At 40.6% G+C, this 16,047-nt stretch overlaps 1 protein-coding gene across 1 annotated transcript in view; it reads right to left on the bottom strand.

The window, feature by feature from the left end:
• Nucleotides 1–1,866: 1,866 nt before the first annotated feature.
• The window catches only part of LOC147029595 (polypeptide N-acetylgalactosaminyltransferase 3-like), a 55,072-nt gene continuing 40,891 nt past the window's right edge, over nt 1,867–16,047 (bottom strand). Inside the window, exons 8-10 of the mRNA XM_085872746.1 lie at nt 15,864–15,968; nt 6,752–6,904; nt 1,867–3,407 (exon numbers count right to left, since the gene is read on the bottom strand). Of these exons, the coding sequence (XP_085728872.1) occupies nt 3,294–3,407; nt 6,752–6,904; nt 15,864–15,968 (372 nt within the window). The 3' untranslated portion in view covers nt 1,867–3,293. The remainder of the gene's footprint in view (nt 3,408–6,751; nt 6,905–15,863; nt 15,969–16,047) is intronic.

Raw genomic sequence — 16,047 nt, forward strand, 5'->3', positions numbered from 1 at the left:
CCCCTCACCACTTTGGTTTTGTGGTCCTCTGCCCAAAAAGGTTGGAGACCCTCCTTAGAGGATCCTTTTCACTTTAAAGCTGGTGTTCACCAAGCACACAGCAGTTAATGAAATAAAATGAATTCATTCAAATAATTACTTTATCCACAAAAGAGTTGCTGCTTCATGCAGAACAACCCTGGAGACCGCAAAATTCAACCTCCCGTGAAATAAACATTGCAGAAAATATGCCATTTTGCCTGCTCGTCTGTGCACGTGTCATGTTGGACATCATTCACGGTCTGCGCAAATGTTTCAACACTTCTTTAAAACGTCCCTTTCTCACCAGATTTGCTTCAATTTCCTGTAATGTACCTCTTGAAACCTCTGAAATTATAGACACAGATCTGACAGATGCTATGAATTGCAGTCCCTCTGGGGGACAGGGCATGAGTTCCAGCAGTGAATGCATTAAATCATATCGCTCAATGAAGCTGGTTAATTTTGACACGTTCCTCAATGCTTTGTTGTAAATAACTCCAAGTGGTTGTAAATAACAGATCTGGTTTGACCTCCATAGCGAGAGGATGCAGAAACAGATCAAGCTTGACCTCTGTTGTGGGAGGACTTGAAACAGAGTGGATAAGGTGGTTACAGAGAACAGATAGCGTAACCTCCGTGAAACACCAGATCAGTTTTAACCTTAGTACAGAACAGAGCAGCTGGACCTCCGTGCAGAGAACAACAGCGAAACCTCCATTGAGGGCAGATAGTTTGACCTCCGCAGTGAGACCAGATGTGCAAACAGTAAATCAAGTTGGCTGGAAGAGCTGATGGTTTTAACCTTCGTGGAAGACCTTGAGCAAGAGACAAACACTCTTTCTTTGCATTCACCAAGTGTCTCAATCTGCTGAGCACTTCGACTCTCGACACGTTCAATGCGCCGGAACTTTTGATTCATCTCACTCTATCAAGCTCTCCTCATGACGTGTCATTTGGCCAGACCTGCGCTCACGTCTGCCTGTTCAGACCACGAGAGCCACCAACGGGAAGCTTGCATGCTGCATGAGTCTGCACACAGAACGAGCTTGCGCACTGTGTAAGTCTGCAGTTGCATGAGTCTGCATGCGGAACAAGTGTTCACGCATCTGTGTAAGGTGGAGAGGAGCTGTACCCATGCTCTGCACTCCATCTACTCTTTTCTTCCCCTCTACATTTCTCTGGTTGTAATTCTGATTGGTGCCGAATCGTGTGTGTAGATAATTAAGATTGTAGAAAGGGCTAATAAGTGTCCAGAGAATAAGTTCTGTCTACTCTGTGTGTGCATTCTATTGGCTGTATTCATGCCATTCAAATTTCCCCCTTTCTATACATATCACATATCTAAACAACCTACTCTTCTCTTCTCTTAGCATGCATAATACGTAGATTATCCTTAAAGGAAGCTATGCAAATCCAAGCTGGTTCATCATTTTTGACAATTATTTTCAACACATATTCATACATCTTTCCACAAACTAAATCTTATATTTTCAAGTGTTTGTCCATTATTCTTTCACGGCTGGACTGTAACACTTAAAGGCCCCAAATTTTGGTTAGAAGTACTTCAGAATCTGGGAAAGGTTTTCAGCAAACACATGTTGGCCTTGACATCCATTTTGAAGCCATTATAAAGTGTATATTGGGATGTGGGGTCAGGTATTGCTGCTGCTGGCATCAGGTAACCACCATAAATCCAATAACTCCATAGCTTTTCAATGTGTAACATGTCCCAAAACCCCCACCAGAAAATGCTCACCCAGCCAGGCAGTGCCGTGTATCCCCCCCCCCTCACCTTGGCAGCACCGAGTAGCCCCTGCTCGTAACAATTCCAGATAAAGTGGCAAATCAGGATAAACCCAAGTTGTTCATTTTATTTGATACAGTTAATGATGCATTGGTGAGTCAAGTGCACCAAACTCCATTTATCTTAACAGAAAAACAACAATGCAATGCAGAATGTTCAGATATTCATTTAACCAAAATATCATAAAGTATAGTAAAGGTCCTGCTCTTCAATTCCAAAAATAAAGGAGAAGAACAGAGGAAATCAGCGAAATCAACTAAGAGCACAGGGTTGTGGTAGGACAAATTCCATCATTTAAAGTATCAAATTCAAAAGAATTTAATGAAACAAGTCGGTTGTGCACACAAGGAAAACAAATGTTTACACTTATTTGGAGAAACTCGGCCGCAACATTCCAAGTCATTTGGTTCCAAGAATCTGGAGGTAGAGCTGTTGCTGGATAGAGATGCATGCAATCGAATCAGCATATATTTAACCACAACCAGAAATGAAGCCAAAAAATTTCATACCAATTAACCACAACAATAAACTTAAATATGATGCTAAAGGTTCAACATTGTTACTTTTACTCTCTATCTGCAGGGAAATGAATAATCAGCCCACAGATTTCTATACCCTAATCCCGATGCAACAGGAAATATGAAGAATGTTACATTCCTTGAAAAAAAAGAAAAAAAAACCATGTTTAAATACTTTATGCAAAACAGCATTTGTTGCAACAAATCATTTGAAAGTAATAATATTAAACTTTTCCAGACTTTACCATAAAATGAGAACTTAACGGATTTTAAATACGAATTATGTTGACGGATTGAAGAATGTACAAATTTAATGATGGCCAATATTAACCACATGAGAAATGCTGGTCCGGTTGAAGTGAATGGTTGTATCGAACGACATTAGACAATGGGTGAGTTTACCCTTGGTAATCTGAACTTGTGGGGAAACTCACAAAAATCGGACATGCCCGATGATGCGAAGAGACATCATTGTATTTGCATATAAATTAAGAAGGCATTAGGAGGAAACGGAAAAAAAAAATCAAAGGTCAATGGAATTCAAAGTATTTGGGGTTATAGTATGAGAGATGCTCTGAATGGGAAAACCAAATAAAATAACTCACAAAGCAACGAAAAAAAAAATAGGAAAAAGTAAAGGTGGGGTGGGGAGTGGGAAGAAAACAAGCAAATTTAACATGACTAATCATCAGGAAATGTAAACTCATTCCCAAAATGGAAAAGGTACAAGGGGCAAAGGTACAAAGGTTCATAAAGTAATAAAACACGCGTACTACAAGCAGAAACTTGGGTGATTATTCTGTCAATGTACAAGGCTCATTGTAGATCCGCAGAAAAACTTGGTCCAGAAAGGTCCAACTACCAAAACGCACCGTAGAGAGATATGAGAGTAAGGCGTGTTGAAGGTCAAGATGCTAATGTCCTGACAACACAGTATTAACGTTGCGGTGTTAAATGAATGTCCATTGCTGGTATTCATCTCCAAAGTTACAAGGCACGACTCCTGGATTGGTGTTTTTCGCTGTTAGACAGAGTTGAGTTTTTTCATTGGAAAACATAGTTGTCTGTAAAAGAAAAAAGTTTTTTTATGGATGAAAATCAGCATTTTCATCACCCTGAATAGATTGTTGTTTAAAAAAGAAATCTGATAAATCTGACCAATCAACAAAAACTTACATTGACACGCTTTTTTAAGCCCAGCATTGGGATCCATGTTGCAAGCTTTAGAAGCCTTGTTTTTCAATCTTGCTGAGGATCGATAAAGTTACGAACTTTTCTTGCAGAAAACACAAATTGGTGAAGTGTTGAGACATGTCATGATTTAAAATCTGCTTTCATTTTTGTTTAGACTTGAAGGTTAATTCAACGACAGAAAAAGCAGGTAACAAGTGTGGGTATCCTGACCTAATTACCAATGTTAACCATACTTGCTTGGTTAATCTTTCAGGCCATTTATGGACATGCCTGACTATTACTACTGCTGCTGCTGCTTCTTTAACAGCCCAAGTTATACCCTCCTTCTTGTGAGGTCTGCCTGGCATGTTTTTACCCAAATCTTTCACAAATTGGTTGGCTATGCTTGAAAGTGACAGGAGTTCAGAAATTGTTCAGAGTGCTGGTCATAACTCACATACTATTCATGAAAGACTGTGGGATAGTCAACGTCTGGGACCAAGATAAATGGGACCAACCGTTTCACTTGGTCCCAAGATATTCGACGTCCAGCAACGCAAGTTGTGTGCGAACGGATGGCTCCAATGACATTGTCCATCTGATGAATGCATCGATGCATCTCGCTGCACAGAAAACTGCAAGGTGACAGTTTATATCTGGCTCGATATTCTACCCCAGGTGAGAGAGCTTGAAGCCGAATGCACATACCTCAAAGCTATCCTACCAGCCTCCTGCAGATTACATCCACAAGATAGTGAAATTTTCAATGCCCTCTCTTACCTTCTTGAACTAATAATCGGATGGTCCCTTTCTTACTTGCTCGTTTGTTTTGCCCCCATTGGAGACGTGGAAGAGCATCATGATAAGTATCAAATAAGAATTTCCCTTTCTTTTATAGAAGAGCAGGTATAAGTTCTCTTTAGGGTTTTCATCGAACACATGTTGTAGATGTGAAGAGGGATATGTTATTGTTTGTGATGATTGCAACAAAGCTTTGAATGCTGGCTGCTCATGCACAAAACATTTCGTTGACAAATTAAAACCAACATTATAAATGGCCAATTCGATTCAAACAAATTAGAAATTTTGAATATCAATTTTAGGGAAGGAAAGGAATGAGAACCAAAATGGTCCTGCATACAATCGGCATGGCGACAGTGGAATAAATTAAAACAAAACAAGCAAATATCCACCATTCAACTCACAATCTAATCACTGTAAATTGCGAGTCTAAGGCGCACTTTTTTTTCATGCCGGGAAATCTCGAAAATTAGAGCACACCTTATAAACAGGTCTAAGAAATTAAAAAAAATAAAAATAATTCCTTCAGGTAATCTGATCCCTGCTTCAAATCCATCAGCACATGTTGAACACATGCGTATGACATGGCACTTGTAAATATGTCTGGATAAGGCATGGTAATCAGGATAAATAGTGAACCATGATAATGTCGTGATGATGATGATGATGACTGAACCATGTCGACAAAACTCAGTAAAAGATGGATGAATTGATGAAATCAGTTGTGTGACAAAAGTGAATACGACTAGGTGTACCGACATGAGGATGATCAGGAAAAATCCTTTCCAGTGAGAAGCAGAAATTGAAGAAATGCTGGAGGTCTGGTACAGGGTGACCAACCCCTGGAGATATCTTGAAGAAAAATTAACACCCATTTGTGGATTAAATGTTGATATAGACTTAAAATGGACCTTTGATGTGGGCAGAATGCACCAAATCCACAGTGTATCTCCAGAAAATAGCGCCTATGGCGAGCACTGAAATTGCACCCAAGTCCAAACATCTGACACCCATCTTTTAGATAACTTTACCATAATATCAGCTCAAAAATACAACCCAAGCTCGTTAATCTTTTAATTAACAAATTATGGCACGACATGAAAATTACAACTGCACCTTCCTTGCTTTCACTGATGCAAATTGGTCTATGATGTGCTCAAAGTCAGGGGTTTTGTGTTTATTCTCTTTCTACACTCAGCAGAGCAAGATCACAGAGTCTGCATTGACCCATGGAGGCTCTCAAATACGAAAGTATTATTTTCAACTTGCTGAATGATCTCTCGCAGCTGGCGATGGAAACTGCGATGGTTCGCATTATCTGAAGAGCAATGCGAAGATCGGGGAAGACACTCTCATCTCCATACAGAACAATAAATTTGAGAAGCTCTTCAAGTGTTGATATTTTCATGTTGGCCTGACTTGATAGCAACATTCTGCAATCCAAAATTTATTCATACAGCTGCTGTCCATCAACATCAGAGCTTGTACAATTCACCCAAATTTTCGCACTTCTTCTTTAGGTCGTTACTGTTGGCGCCATAACACAGTCCCTTGACATCGAGAAGGAACCCAAACTTGGCATCAGTGTCGTGCTCATTTGCACGACACTGATGCCAAATTTGATGATGCCAAGATGCCACGACACAAACCTTTCATCCATTTCTCCCTGAAGATGGTCGAGTGTTCCCTTCATGACCCTTTCCATTTCCTCCTTGACTGTTAACCCAGCGTCTCTCGAGTTCTCATCAGCATTCGTTTCTTTCGTCTCTGACATCTTTCAACTTCAATATTCCATTCTTGACAGAGATTGAGTCCTGCTCAGTGGAGCCCCTCCTTCAAGTGGTGCCCAGGGCATGTGCCATACCTGCCATACCTTAGGTACGCCACTGACCGAATCTAATAAATAAATGTCATTTTCTGTCTGTCTGTGCATCTGTCCGTTTGTGCATTACACCAATCATGCCAAAACTACTGGGTCAATTGCCACCAAACTTGGCACGTGAATATGGGCTACTTGGTTCCATCTGTAGTCACAGGGTTTCAGGAGGGAAGGTCAACAAAAATTGTCAATGTAAATGTGTATCGTGTAGCACTACCTGGTGGTGGTGGCAGAGGGTATTACAAGTCAACTGTGGAGATAACTTGCATTTTTGCATTGTACATGTCCCCAGAGAGTGGGAACCCCCAAAGCCAACCTCCACCAATCAGGAGAGGCAGGGGAAATGGGGTTGGGAGTCCAGAGGGTGGGGGTGTGTGAGGAGGCAGGGGCAGGAGGTAGGGGGTTGGGTGGGAGGAGGCAGGGGAATGTGCGAGAGCAGGGACTCGGCATTGCCCTCGCAAGCATGGGCACCCCTGATAGTGAGGAAATAAAATTCATGTTTTGACACGACACTGCATACAAGGCAGGTGGTATTCTGTCACAAAACATCCTCACCTGTAAGATGCGCCATTTCTGTTCCATCGGCACAAACGTCCCTTTGCCTGCATAAGTGCACGACTGCAGAGTCAGTCCGTCAAATGTAGCATGGAGGCACAGTTCTTTCCGTATATTGTGTCGGATATCACCCTGTGTTGTGTACTCGAAGTACTGTAGGCGATTGACATAAAACGATTAGAACCAAGCATACAAGTAAACAACAAACAGACATCAAAATGTAAGGTTGGAGAACTTGATCAACTCGCAAGTGTGATTACAAGTCAGCATAATTGTTATGAATGAGGGGTGTGAGACAAGTCCACGGTCCAACCAGGAAAGAAACAAAATACAAAATGGTTTTACAACTTGTATTTTGAAAAAAAAAAAAAAATCAAACTGTTTATTTTTGATGACATGATAATTTGATCATCTTCTCGTCTCGTTCGCATGCAGCACAAGGCTGCGGGGTAGCATCATTGGTTGAGGGCATGGCTATTCTGCTGATGCAATGCCCTCTTGAGGTCAGGGCAGGAAGTTGGAATTTGTTCATGGTGCTGGCGATAGCTCGCCAACTCTTCACAAAAGACACCATGGGATCTTTAACGTCCACAAACTAACGCCGGTAGACAGGACGCCCAGTTTAACGTCCAACCAAGGGACGGCACACACATTGACGAATCAACCTGCCTGTGAAACATTTCGGTTACCATTTATTGCTGGGTCGGGATTCAAACCCAGACTAGACATCTGAGAGACGAGTGTGCATACCTCTCGGCCATGCTGCCAGCCAAAATAATCTGATCATTCAGGAATTCTGAGGACAAAGCTGTGGCTATATATTATATTCTGCTAAAGAATATATTGGAGTTATATATATATATATATTATAATAATATACTGAATATATTAACTTGGAGTTAAGATCATACATGTTTACATGGTGGCAATATTATGAGAAAATGTTCGGTCCTATTCAACAGTCAAGCGACATGCTGCATTGTTGAAAATTATCCCCCATTTTGAATGACCAGCATTCCAGCCAGAATCCATTGGCTTGACAAATTTGTAACGAATGACCGCCATTTAATAGTCAGATACAAGAGCATGGCAGGGTTGGCAGCACCCGAGGCCGGATTTCCACCTCCCTCCTCCCGCCACCTTCATTTCAATTCTGTGATTGAAGTGCATCCAAGAGACTGGACAAACGCAGAGCCTGCCATGCAATGCAGAGGTAAAGATAAAACCCGTGCTTTTGACAGGTGGTTCATGGTGCCATGAAATTATTTGTATTATTAATCAGTACATTTAATTAGGCAATTTATCACTGTCAGTCACAAGAATTACCATATCTTAACACATCTCAACAGAGAACAACAACAACAACAACAACAACAACAACAATAACAGAGAACAACAACAACAAAAAGATGACTGTTTAACTTGGTGCACTGAACACAACTAATTCCAAGCCCAAAATAACATCCTTTATGCCAGGACCTGGACCTTACACCACTCGTGAAGTTTTTGCACTGCAATTCAGACTTTGGATGAAAACTTTCCCCCAAAGGAAATAGATTCCAGGATAATCCAATTGGTCCCAAAGTTAGCATCATGAATGAACCATTGTCTATGGATAAAACCATTAATTTTTAAAATTCACCCAGGCCTACGCTAATTTTACTTCATTGAATAATCTTAATGATCCTCAATTCTGCGACGCCTTCCCAAGCTGCACCTGGAGCAGCCACCACCTCACCATGTTCTACACAAATGGTCAGAAACCGTGCAACACAATGAGGAAGGGGTAATGATTCTGTTAAAACAAATTATTTACAAACTGAATCACTTCAACAAGTTGCCCGACAGATAGGTTCTGAAAATCTCTGGTCTCCGTTTTCTACAGTCGACTATTCTGCAAAAATGCGACCTCCGCTTCGAGTCTTCTGACCCTCCCTACCTACTCCGATATGTGTGCATTCTTGCAATAATCCCTTACTGTTTAAACTTGTAAAATCCAGGCTGTTTGCACACTTCAGCTCTTTTATTCCACGCTTCACCATTTATGTAACCACCTTGTAGAGGCTGTTCTGTCTCACTCTTTCTGGCTTCAAGCAAGTATGCATCACCATCTCTTATCATCCCCATTTTTGTCCCATGATGTTTATTACTCCCATTAACCTTATCTAACCCAACCTTCCGACATGCTAGTTTCATTGTTTCCTTTCCTCCTCCCTCTCCTCTTTGCCCGTTTGTTCATTCATTCATTCATTCCCTTTATGCTTATCTCAATCAGTTATATCTTGCCAATCCATGAGCCTCACAGAACTCTAAAGAAATTTTTTTTTGTCGAATCCCGATCAACTCGCTGGCAGTGGAAGTCAAGTTTCTGAGACACTTTTGGGATGATTCAAGATTGATTCTGATATATTCTTAGCACATTTGATCATCCAAAATGAAAATTTGGTTCCACACAGTCAAATAATAAAAAAAAATTATGGAAAGGTAGTGTCAATTCTCCTCCTCCGCCACCAGACAAGCAGAAACACCAATGAGGTGCAAGATGATAATCAATGAAAACAACTCTAAGAGATGATCAGCATTTTCTGGAATATTGAATACGTTTCTCATGGACTCGCTGGAACATCAACATCTCATTAACCAAAAATTATATGCAGAATGCCCACACAAGTTGGGCAAAGTTATTGTAAAAAGGTAGAGAGAAGCTTGAGAAAGTTATCCTCAAAAAATGCTTACAGTTCCAAAGCTTGGAGGTGGATAGTTGAAAATTTCAATTGCTACCTCATTGTTCTAATCTACCTTGTGCTGACTTTCTTCCCTTTGTTTAAAAATATGAAAACGGGGTAAATGACTTCACGAACCCAAAAGAGCATCATTGACAGTATCAACTCAAGAATTCATATTGACCTTACTCCATGCAGTCTTGAGGAAAAGGACATATGAAGGATCTCTTCAACTCTTGTTTTGCATTTCCAAGCAAAATCTGTTTCGTATGAGCTGCATTTTGTCAGAATCTCAATATTCCCCAACACTGAAAGAGCAACCGGCAAATATGATTGGTCGAGAGGGCGTAAAAATGGCATATTTTGTCCAAGTACTGCTAAACTGAATGTTTTTGGAAGTGTAAACAGGGCGATTTGTGTTCTACGGTGTTTACGTATATAATTCAATTGAAAAAAAAAATGAAGATTTTAAAGGTTGAACAAAAGAAAATATATATTTCAGAAGTTTACTGCAGTTGATGCATCGTCTTTTGCACCACCTTATTTAACAGGTCAAATTAGTTATTTGTGCCTGTTGTTTGTTTCCTTAATGACGCACCAACAAACTAGGTTTCATGCTTGGAATGATTTTTATGCCTCCACCGACAAAGTTGCCGGTGGCATGATGTTTTCGGGTTGTCCGTACGTACTTACGTTAATGCTATTTTTCTGTTTTCCCTGCGACTGCTTATCTGATTAACACGAAATTTTCACCATTGGTGCGACAACTCACGTAGAAGGTTTTAAAAAAAAATGAAAATTATGATGTAATAGGTCATGGTGTGGCAGCCATGTTGGAAAAAAAGGAAAACTTTGGACCTCTGTATCTCTGAAACTGCTCCATGGGAAAAAAAAATGAAACTTGGCATATGTGAAGAACTCCCCATGAGAAACAAATGTGATATTTACATCTGTCACTGAAGGTGAATAAGGATATATTTTCACCCCTTTCTGTCTATCTGTTACTTGCAAAATCGAAGATTTTTCAAGTATATTGGTCAGTCGATTTTGTTATTCTGTCTGTCTGTCTGTCTGTCTGTCTGTCTGTCTGTCTGTCTGTCTGTCTGTCTGTCTGTCTGTCTGTCTGTCTGTCTGTCTGTCTGTCTGTCTGTCTGTCTGTCTGTCTGTCTGTCTGTCTGTCTGTCTGTCTGTCTGTCTGTCTGTCTGTCTGTGTCTCATACAGGTCACAATTTTAAACCGATCTTCATGAAACTTCACCGCATGGTAGAGTTTGTCAGAAGGAAGCATCATATTGTTTGAGGTCAAAAGGTCAACATAGGCAAGAGGTCAACAACTTAGGTGAGATTTTTAAAATCCTCAATGTTCATCTGATTGACTTGAAATTTGAAGAGGATTTATATTTCAGGTTACTGAATTCAACTAGCTAATATTTTTGAGGTCAACATGGATCAAAATGTCAACAACTAAGATGGTATTTCTAAAATCCTGAATTTTTATCTGATTGACTTGAAATTTGAAGAGGATTTGCGTATCAGCTCTTGAGCACTCCAGCAAGTCCACGAGGAACTTGAATTCTGGTCACTGAATTCAACCACCAATAATTATTTTTGAGGTCAGTATGGGCCAAAAGGTCAATGTAGGCTGAATTTCTAAAATTGTCAATTTTCATCTGATTGGCTTGAAATTTGAATAAGATTTGCATATTGCGTCACTGGATTGGGAAATCAACTATTTTTGAGGCCAACACTTCAAAGTTCAACTCAAGGTCAAGCTTCTGAAATGATCAAATTTTATCTGAAAAATCGTCAATTTTCATCTGATTAATCTGAGCTTTGATAAAGATTGTTCATTTTAATCTTAATGAAATGGACAAGTTGATATATCCATGGCAAACTTTGGAGAGGGGGTGGATTTTACCCTTTGGACTTTGGAGAGGGGGTTTCGTGCTCTGCACGATGTCTTTTTCTTGATTGTGACTGACGAAATCTAAAGATTTTATAAGTATATTGATCACTTCCGTCCCCTGTTTGTGTGTTTGTTTGTAGGCAGGATAACTCGAGAAGAGAAGAAGCTACCAATGTCAAATTACACCACGTGATTCAGGAGGGTGATGGATAGTGCTGATTAGATTTTGGTCAAAATCGGTCAAAGGTCAAGGTCACAGTGAGGTCAAACATTCGATATTTGATGGTTTGGTACAGAATCATCGTAGAAACTTCTGGTTTGCGTCGCTACCTTCTCTAGAGACAGCTTTTATTCGACAAGGTCAGAGGTCAAGTTGACGATTTCGTAAGTACCAGTCTATGACTGTTTGTTACTTATGAAATCTAAAGATTTCGTAAGTATATTGATGACTTCCGTCATCTGTTTGTGTGTTTATTTGTGTGTGTGTGTTTGTGTTTGTTTGTAAGCACAATAACTCGAGAACAGAAGAAGCTACCAATGCTAAATTACACCACATGATTCAGGAGGGTGATGGCTTGCGCTGATAAGATTTTGGTCTAAATCGGTCAAAGGTCAAGGTCACAGTGAGGTCAAACATCCAAAAAAGTTAAACTCGAGAACAGAAGAAGCTACAAATGCTAAATTACACCACGTAATTCAGGAGGGTGGTGGCTAGCGCTGATGAGATTTTGGTCAAAATCGGTCAAAGGGCAAGGTCACAGTGAGGTCAAACATAATTCCGTAAATTAATGTGGAAAAATGGAGTATTTTTGCTTCAGTCGATGTTACGAGTTCATTTTAACTTTGATTATAATTTTGTCTTCGGTTTTTGCGCTCGCTTAGGACGCTTAACACTCGGTTGTCGAAATTCTGGTAAAAATCGGATGTTTTGGAGACGTTTTAAGATCGTATAAAAATATTTCATTTGCCGCGTCACGGCTCGTCACGTGGTGCAGCGCGCTCGAGCAGACGCGTCGTTGAGTCACATAAAGGTTTTGCGTGAGCTGACTGTGTTTTCGATAAAGATGGTGTTTAAAAGTCATTTTTATTATCGCAATAAAGGTTTAGTTATCCTCGCATGCCTGACTCGCTAAGCCGTCGGATTATGTAAAGATTGTTGGTGGATGGCCGAATATTACGGTTTTGTGACTGATAAAATAATATTAAATAATTGAGTGGAGAAATGGAGATTTTTGCTTCGGTCGACGTTACGATTTTTGATGGTTTGGTACAAAATCATCGTAGAAACTTCTGGTTTGCATCGCTACCTTCTCTTGAGACAGCTTTTATTAGACAAGGTCAGAGGTCAAGTTGACGATTTCGTAAGTACCAGTCTATGACTGCTTGTTTGTTTGTTTGTAGGTACGATAACTCGAGAACAGAAGAAGCTACCAATGTCAAATTACACCACGTGATTCAGGAGGGTGATGGCTAGCGATGTTTAGATTTTGGTCAAAATCGGTCAAAGGTCAAGGTCACAGTGAGGTCAAACATCCAAAACATGATAACTCGAGAAAAGTTACCACAGGTATTGTTGACGGAGCGTGAGTTTGGGAGATCGAGGTAAGTTCGGTGGAATTTGTGTGTCAATTCGTCGAGTTACGGCTGTTTAAAAAATTTCAGTGTTCGCGCCCATGGCGCAGAACGCCTTGCCGCGTTGTAGGCCGCGTTGTGTTTTCGATAAAGATGGTGTTTAAAAGTAATTTTTCATCCCAATAAAGCTTATCGTCGCATGCCTGACTCGCAAAGCCATTGGATGGCCGAATATTACGGTTTTATGACGATGATAAAATAATATTAAATAATTCCGTAAATTCCTGTGGAGAAATGGAGTATTTTTGCTTCGGTCGACGTTACGAGTTCGTTTTAACTAGAATTTTAATTTTGTCTTTGGTTTTTGTGATCGCTTAGGTCGCTTAACACTTGGTTATCGAAATTCTGGTAAAAATCTGATGTTTTGGAGACGTTTTAAGATTGTACAAAAATATTTCACCAGCCGCGTCACGGCTCGTCACGTGGCGCAGCGTGCTTGAGCAGACGAGTCGTTGAGTCACGTAAAGGTTTTGCGTGTGCGTGCTGACGTCATCGCGCTCGCCCCAGCGTCCTTTCGAGTTGGGGGGGGGGTGGCGTCGCGTGCGACCATTTACGTTACGTTCATCCGCGATAACTCGAGAACGGATAGAAGCTACCAATGTCAAATTAAAACACGTGATTCAGGAGAGTGATGGCTCGCGCTGATTATATTTTGGTCAAAATCCGTCAAAGGTCAAGGTCACAGTGAGGTCAAACATCCAAAACATGATAACTCAAGAACGGAAGAATATACCAATGTCAAATTACACCCAGTGATTCAGGAGGGTGATGGCTAGTGCTGATTAGATTTTGGTCAAAATCGGTCAAAGGTCAAGGTCACAGTGAGGTCAAACATTCGATTTTTGATGGTTTGGTACAGAATCATCGTAGAAACTTCTGGTTTGCGTCACCACCTTCTCTAGAGACAGCCTTTATTGGACAAGGTCAGAGGTCAAGTTGACGATTTCGTAAGTACCAGTCAATGACTGCTTGTTTGGTTGTCTGTCTGTTTGTGTGCAGGATATCTCAAAAAGTTGTATACGGATTTGGGTGAAATTTTGTGCACAGGTTGGGTGTGTGACAAGGACGAACCGATTAGATTTTGGTGAAGATCCGGATACTAAAATTTTTAAATGATTCTTCACCATTGAGAGATAGGGCCAAAAATAATATATTGCATGGTATTTTAAAAAGGTGTGGACAGATTCGGATGAAACATGGTGGACATGTTGCTTTTGTGACGAGGATGAATTAATAGAATTTTGGTGAAGATCTGAATCCGGATCTGGATCCCAGATTTATTTAATTTTTAAAGTGATTCTTCACCATTGAGAGATTGGGCCAAAATGATATGTGGCATGATATTTCAAAAATGTATTGGGCCCGATATGTTCTTCTGGATCAGCAGGCATGTGCCTGGATCAGGTGGAGGTATGTGCTCTGTTGAGTGCCCTTCTGGTTGATGATGTTTTCAGTGGCTTCATGATGACATCATAAATGCAGACGTCAAATGGTTTATCCAGTTAGTATGAAAAATTATGAGGGTCATTTTGGGCTAAATTGTATAGGGGGGAAAAAAATTGATTATGTCTTCGGTCATGTGGTTTGGCAGCCATGTTGTCAACATTAAAAACCTTCAATAATCATCTTTTTCAAAATTGCTGAACAGATTGAGGCAAAACTTTACAGAAATGATCGCTGATCCATGAGGAACAGAGAGTTCTCCACCTATGATGTCAAAGGTCACATGGTTTGGCAGCTATGATTTTTTTGAAGAATAAACCTTTAAAAATCTTCTTCTCCAGAACAGCTTGACAGATTGAGGGGAAACTTCATCCACATGTTCCACAAGCCTTGGGGATACCAAGATGTTCACGAATAATGAATGGATCACATGGTCTGGCAGCCATATTTGATGGAACAAAATCTTTCAAAAATGATTTCTCTTGAAGCACTTCATCAATCAACATGAAACATCACAGTTATAATCTAGTAATCATGGGGAATACATGTTTTAATTTTTATCTTGATCAGGCACATGGTCTGGCAGCCAGAATTATTTAACACTGGCAAATACAACCCGTTGCTTCGCTGATGAGGGTATTAAGGGGGAGGGGGGAGGAAACGAGGGAGAGAGAGAGAGAGAGAGAGAGAGAGAGAGAGAGAGGAGGCAGGAGGGAGTGTGGAAGGGTGGGGGAGAGCGAGGAAGGGGAGGAGGGGAGGGGAGATCTATGCCTCACCAAATGTTGCTGTACACTGAGAGGGAAGGGTGTGAGGAGGGATGGAAGAGAGAGGGGGAGAGAGAGGGGGAGAGAGGGAGGGGAGAGAGAGAGGGGGAGAGAGAGAGAGAGATATGAAAAAAAAGAGAGAAAGATGAGGGGTGGAGGTGGGGTTAGCAGAGAGAATGATATGTTATGCTTAATGACCGAACACACACACACACACACACACACACACACACACACACACACACACACACACTAGATTTTGAATATGGGTTTAGGAATTTAAATCAAACTTGGTTCAAGTATCACAGTATAATGATATGATAATGTGGGCGGAGGCATGTCTAGCGACATCGCGATGTCGAAGAGTGCCCTTCCAGTCAATTTTGTTTGACTGCAAGAAGCAGACAGAGTAAAACAATTATCTCATTCCTCTCTGCGCATGTTTGATTGGGATGAGATGCCGGACAATTCGCCAAATTCAGAGCCAAAGTACTGCTAAACTGCAGGTGACCATGTGGGGAAATAGCATTTTTCCTCGAATCTGCCTCCTTCCTCTATTTGGACGCATGTATTTTCTCACACCACTCGTTCATCAAAACATGCACCAAAGTATCAAACGATTTCCAAGGAATGAAGAAGAATTACCTGATTTCCACCCATTCCGTGACAGGGATACATTATTATATTTTTCCCCGAATTCTTGTCTGTGCCACCTGTATCAAGGCACGATGTCTTCTTCTTGTTCTTTATCTGCATGCAATAATGCCTTTTAACCAATTGCATCCTTTCAACACATTCAAATTAAAGCTCAAAGTAAAGTGAATAAAGA

The sequence above is a fragment of the Eptatretus burgeri genome, chromosome 3 (assembly GCF_056783735.1).
Source record: "Eptatretus burgeri isolate ZD-2024b chromosome 3, Ebu_testis_v1, whole genome shotgun sequence".
NCBI classification, from domain to species: Eukaryota; Metazoa; Chordata; class Myxini; order Myxiniformes; family Myxinidae; genus Eptatretus; species Eptatretus burgeri.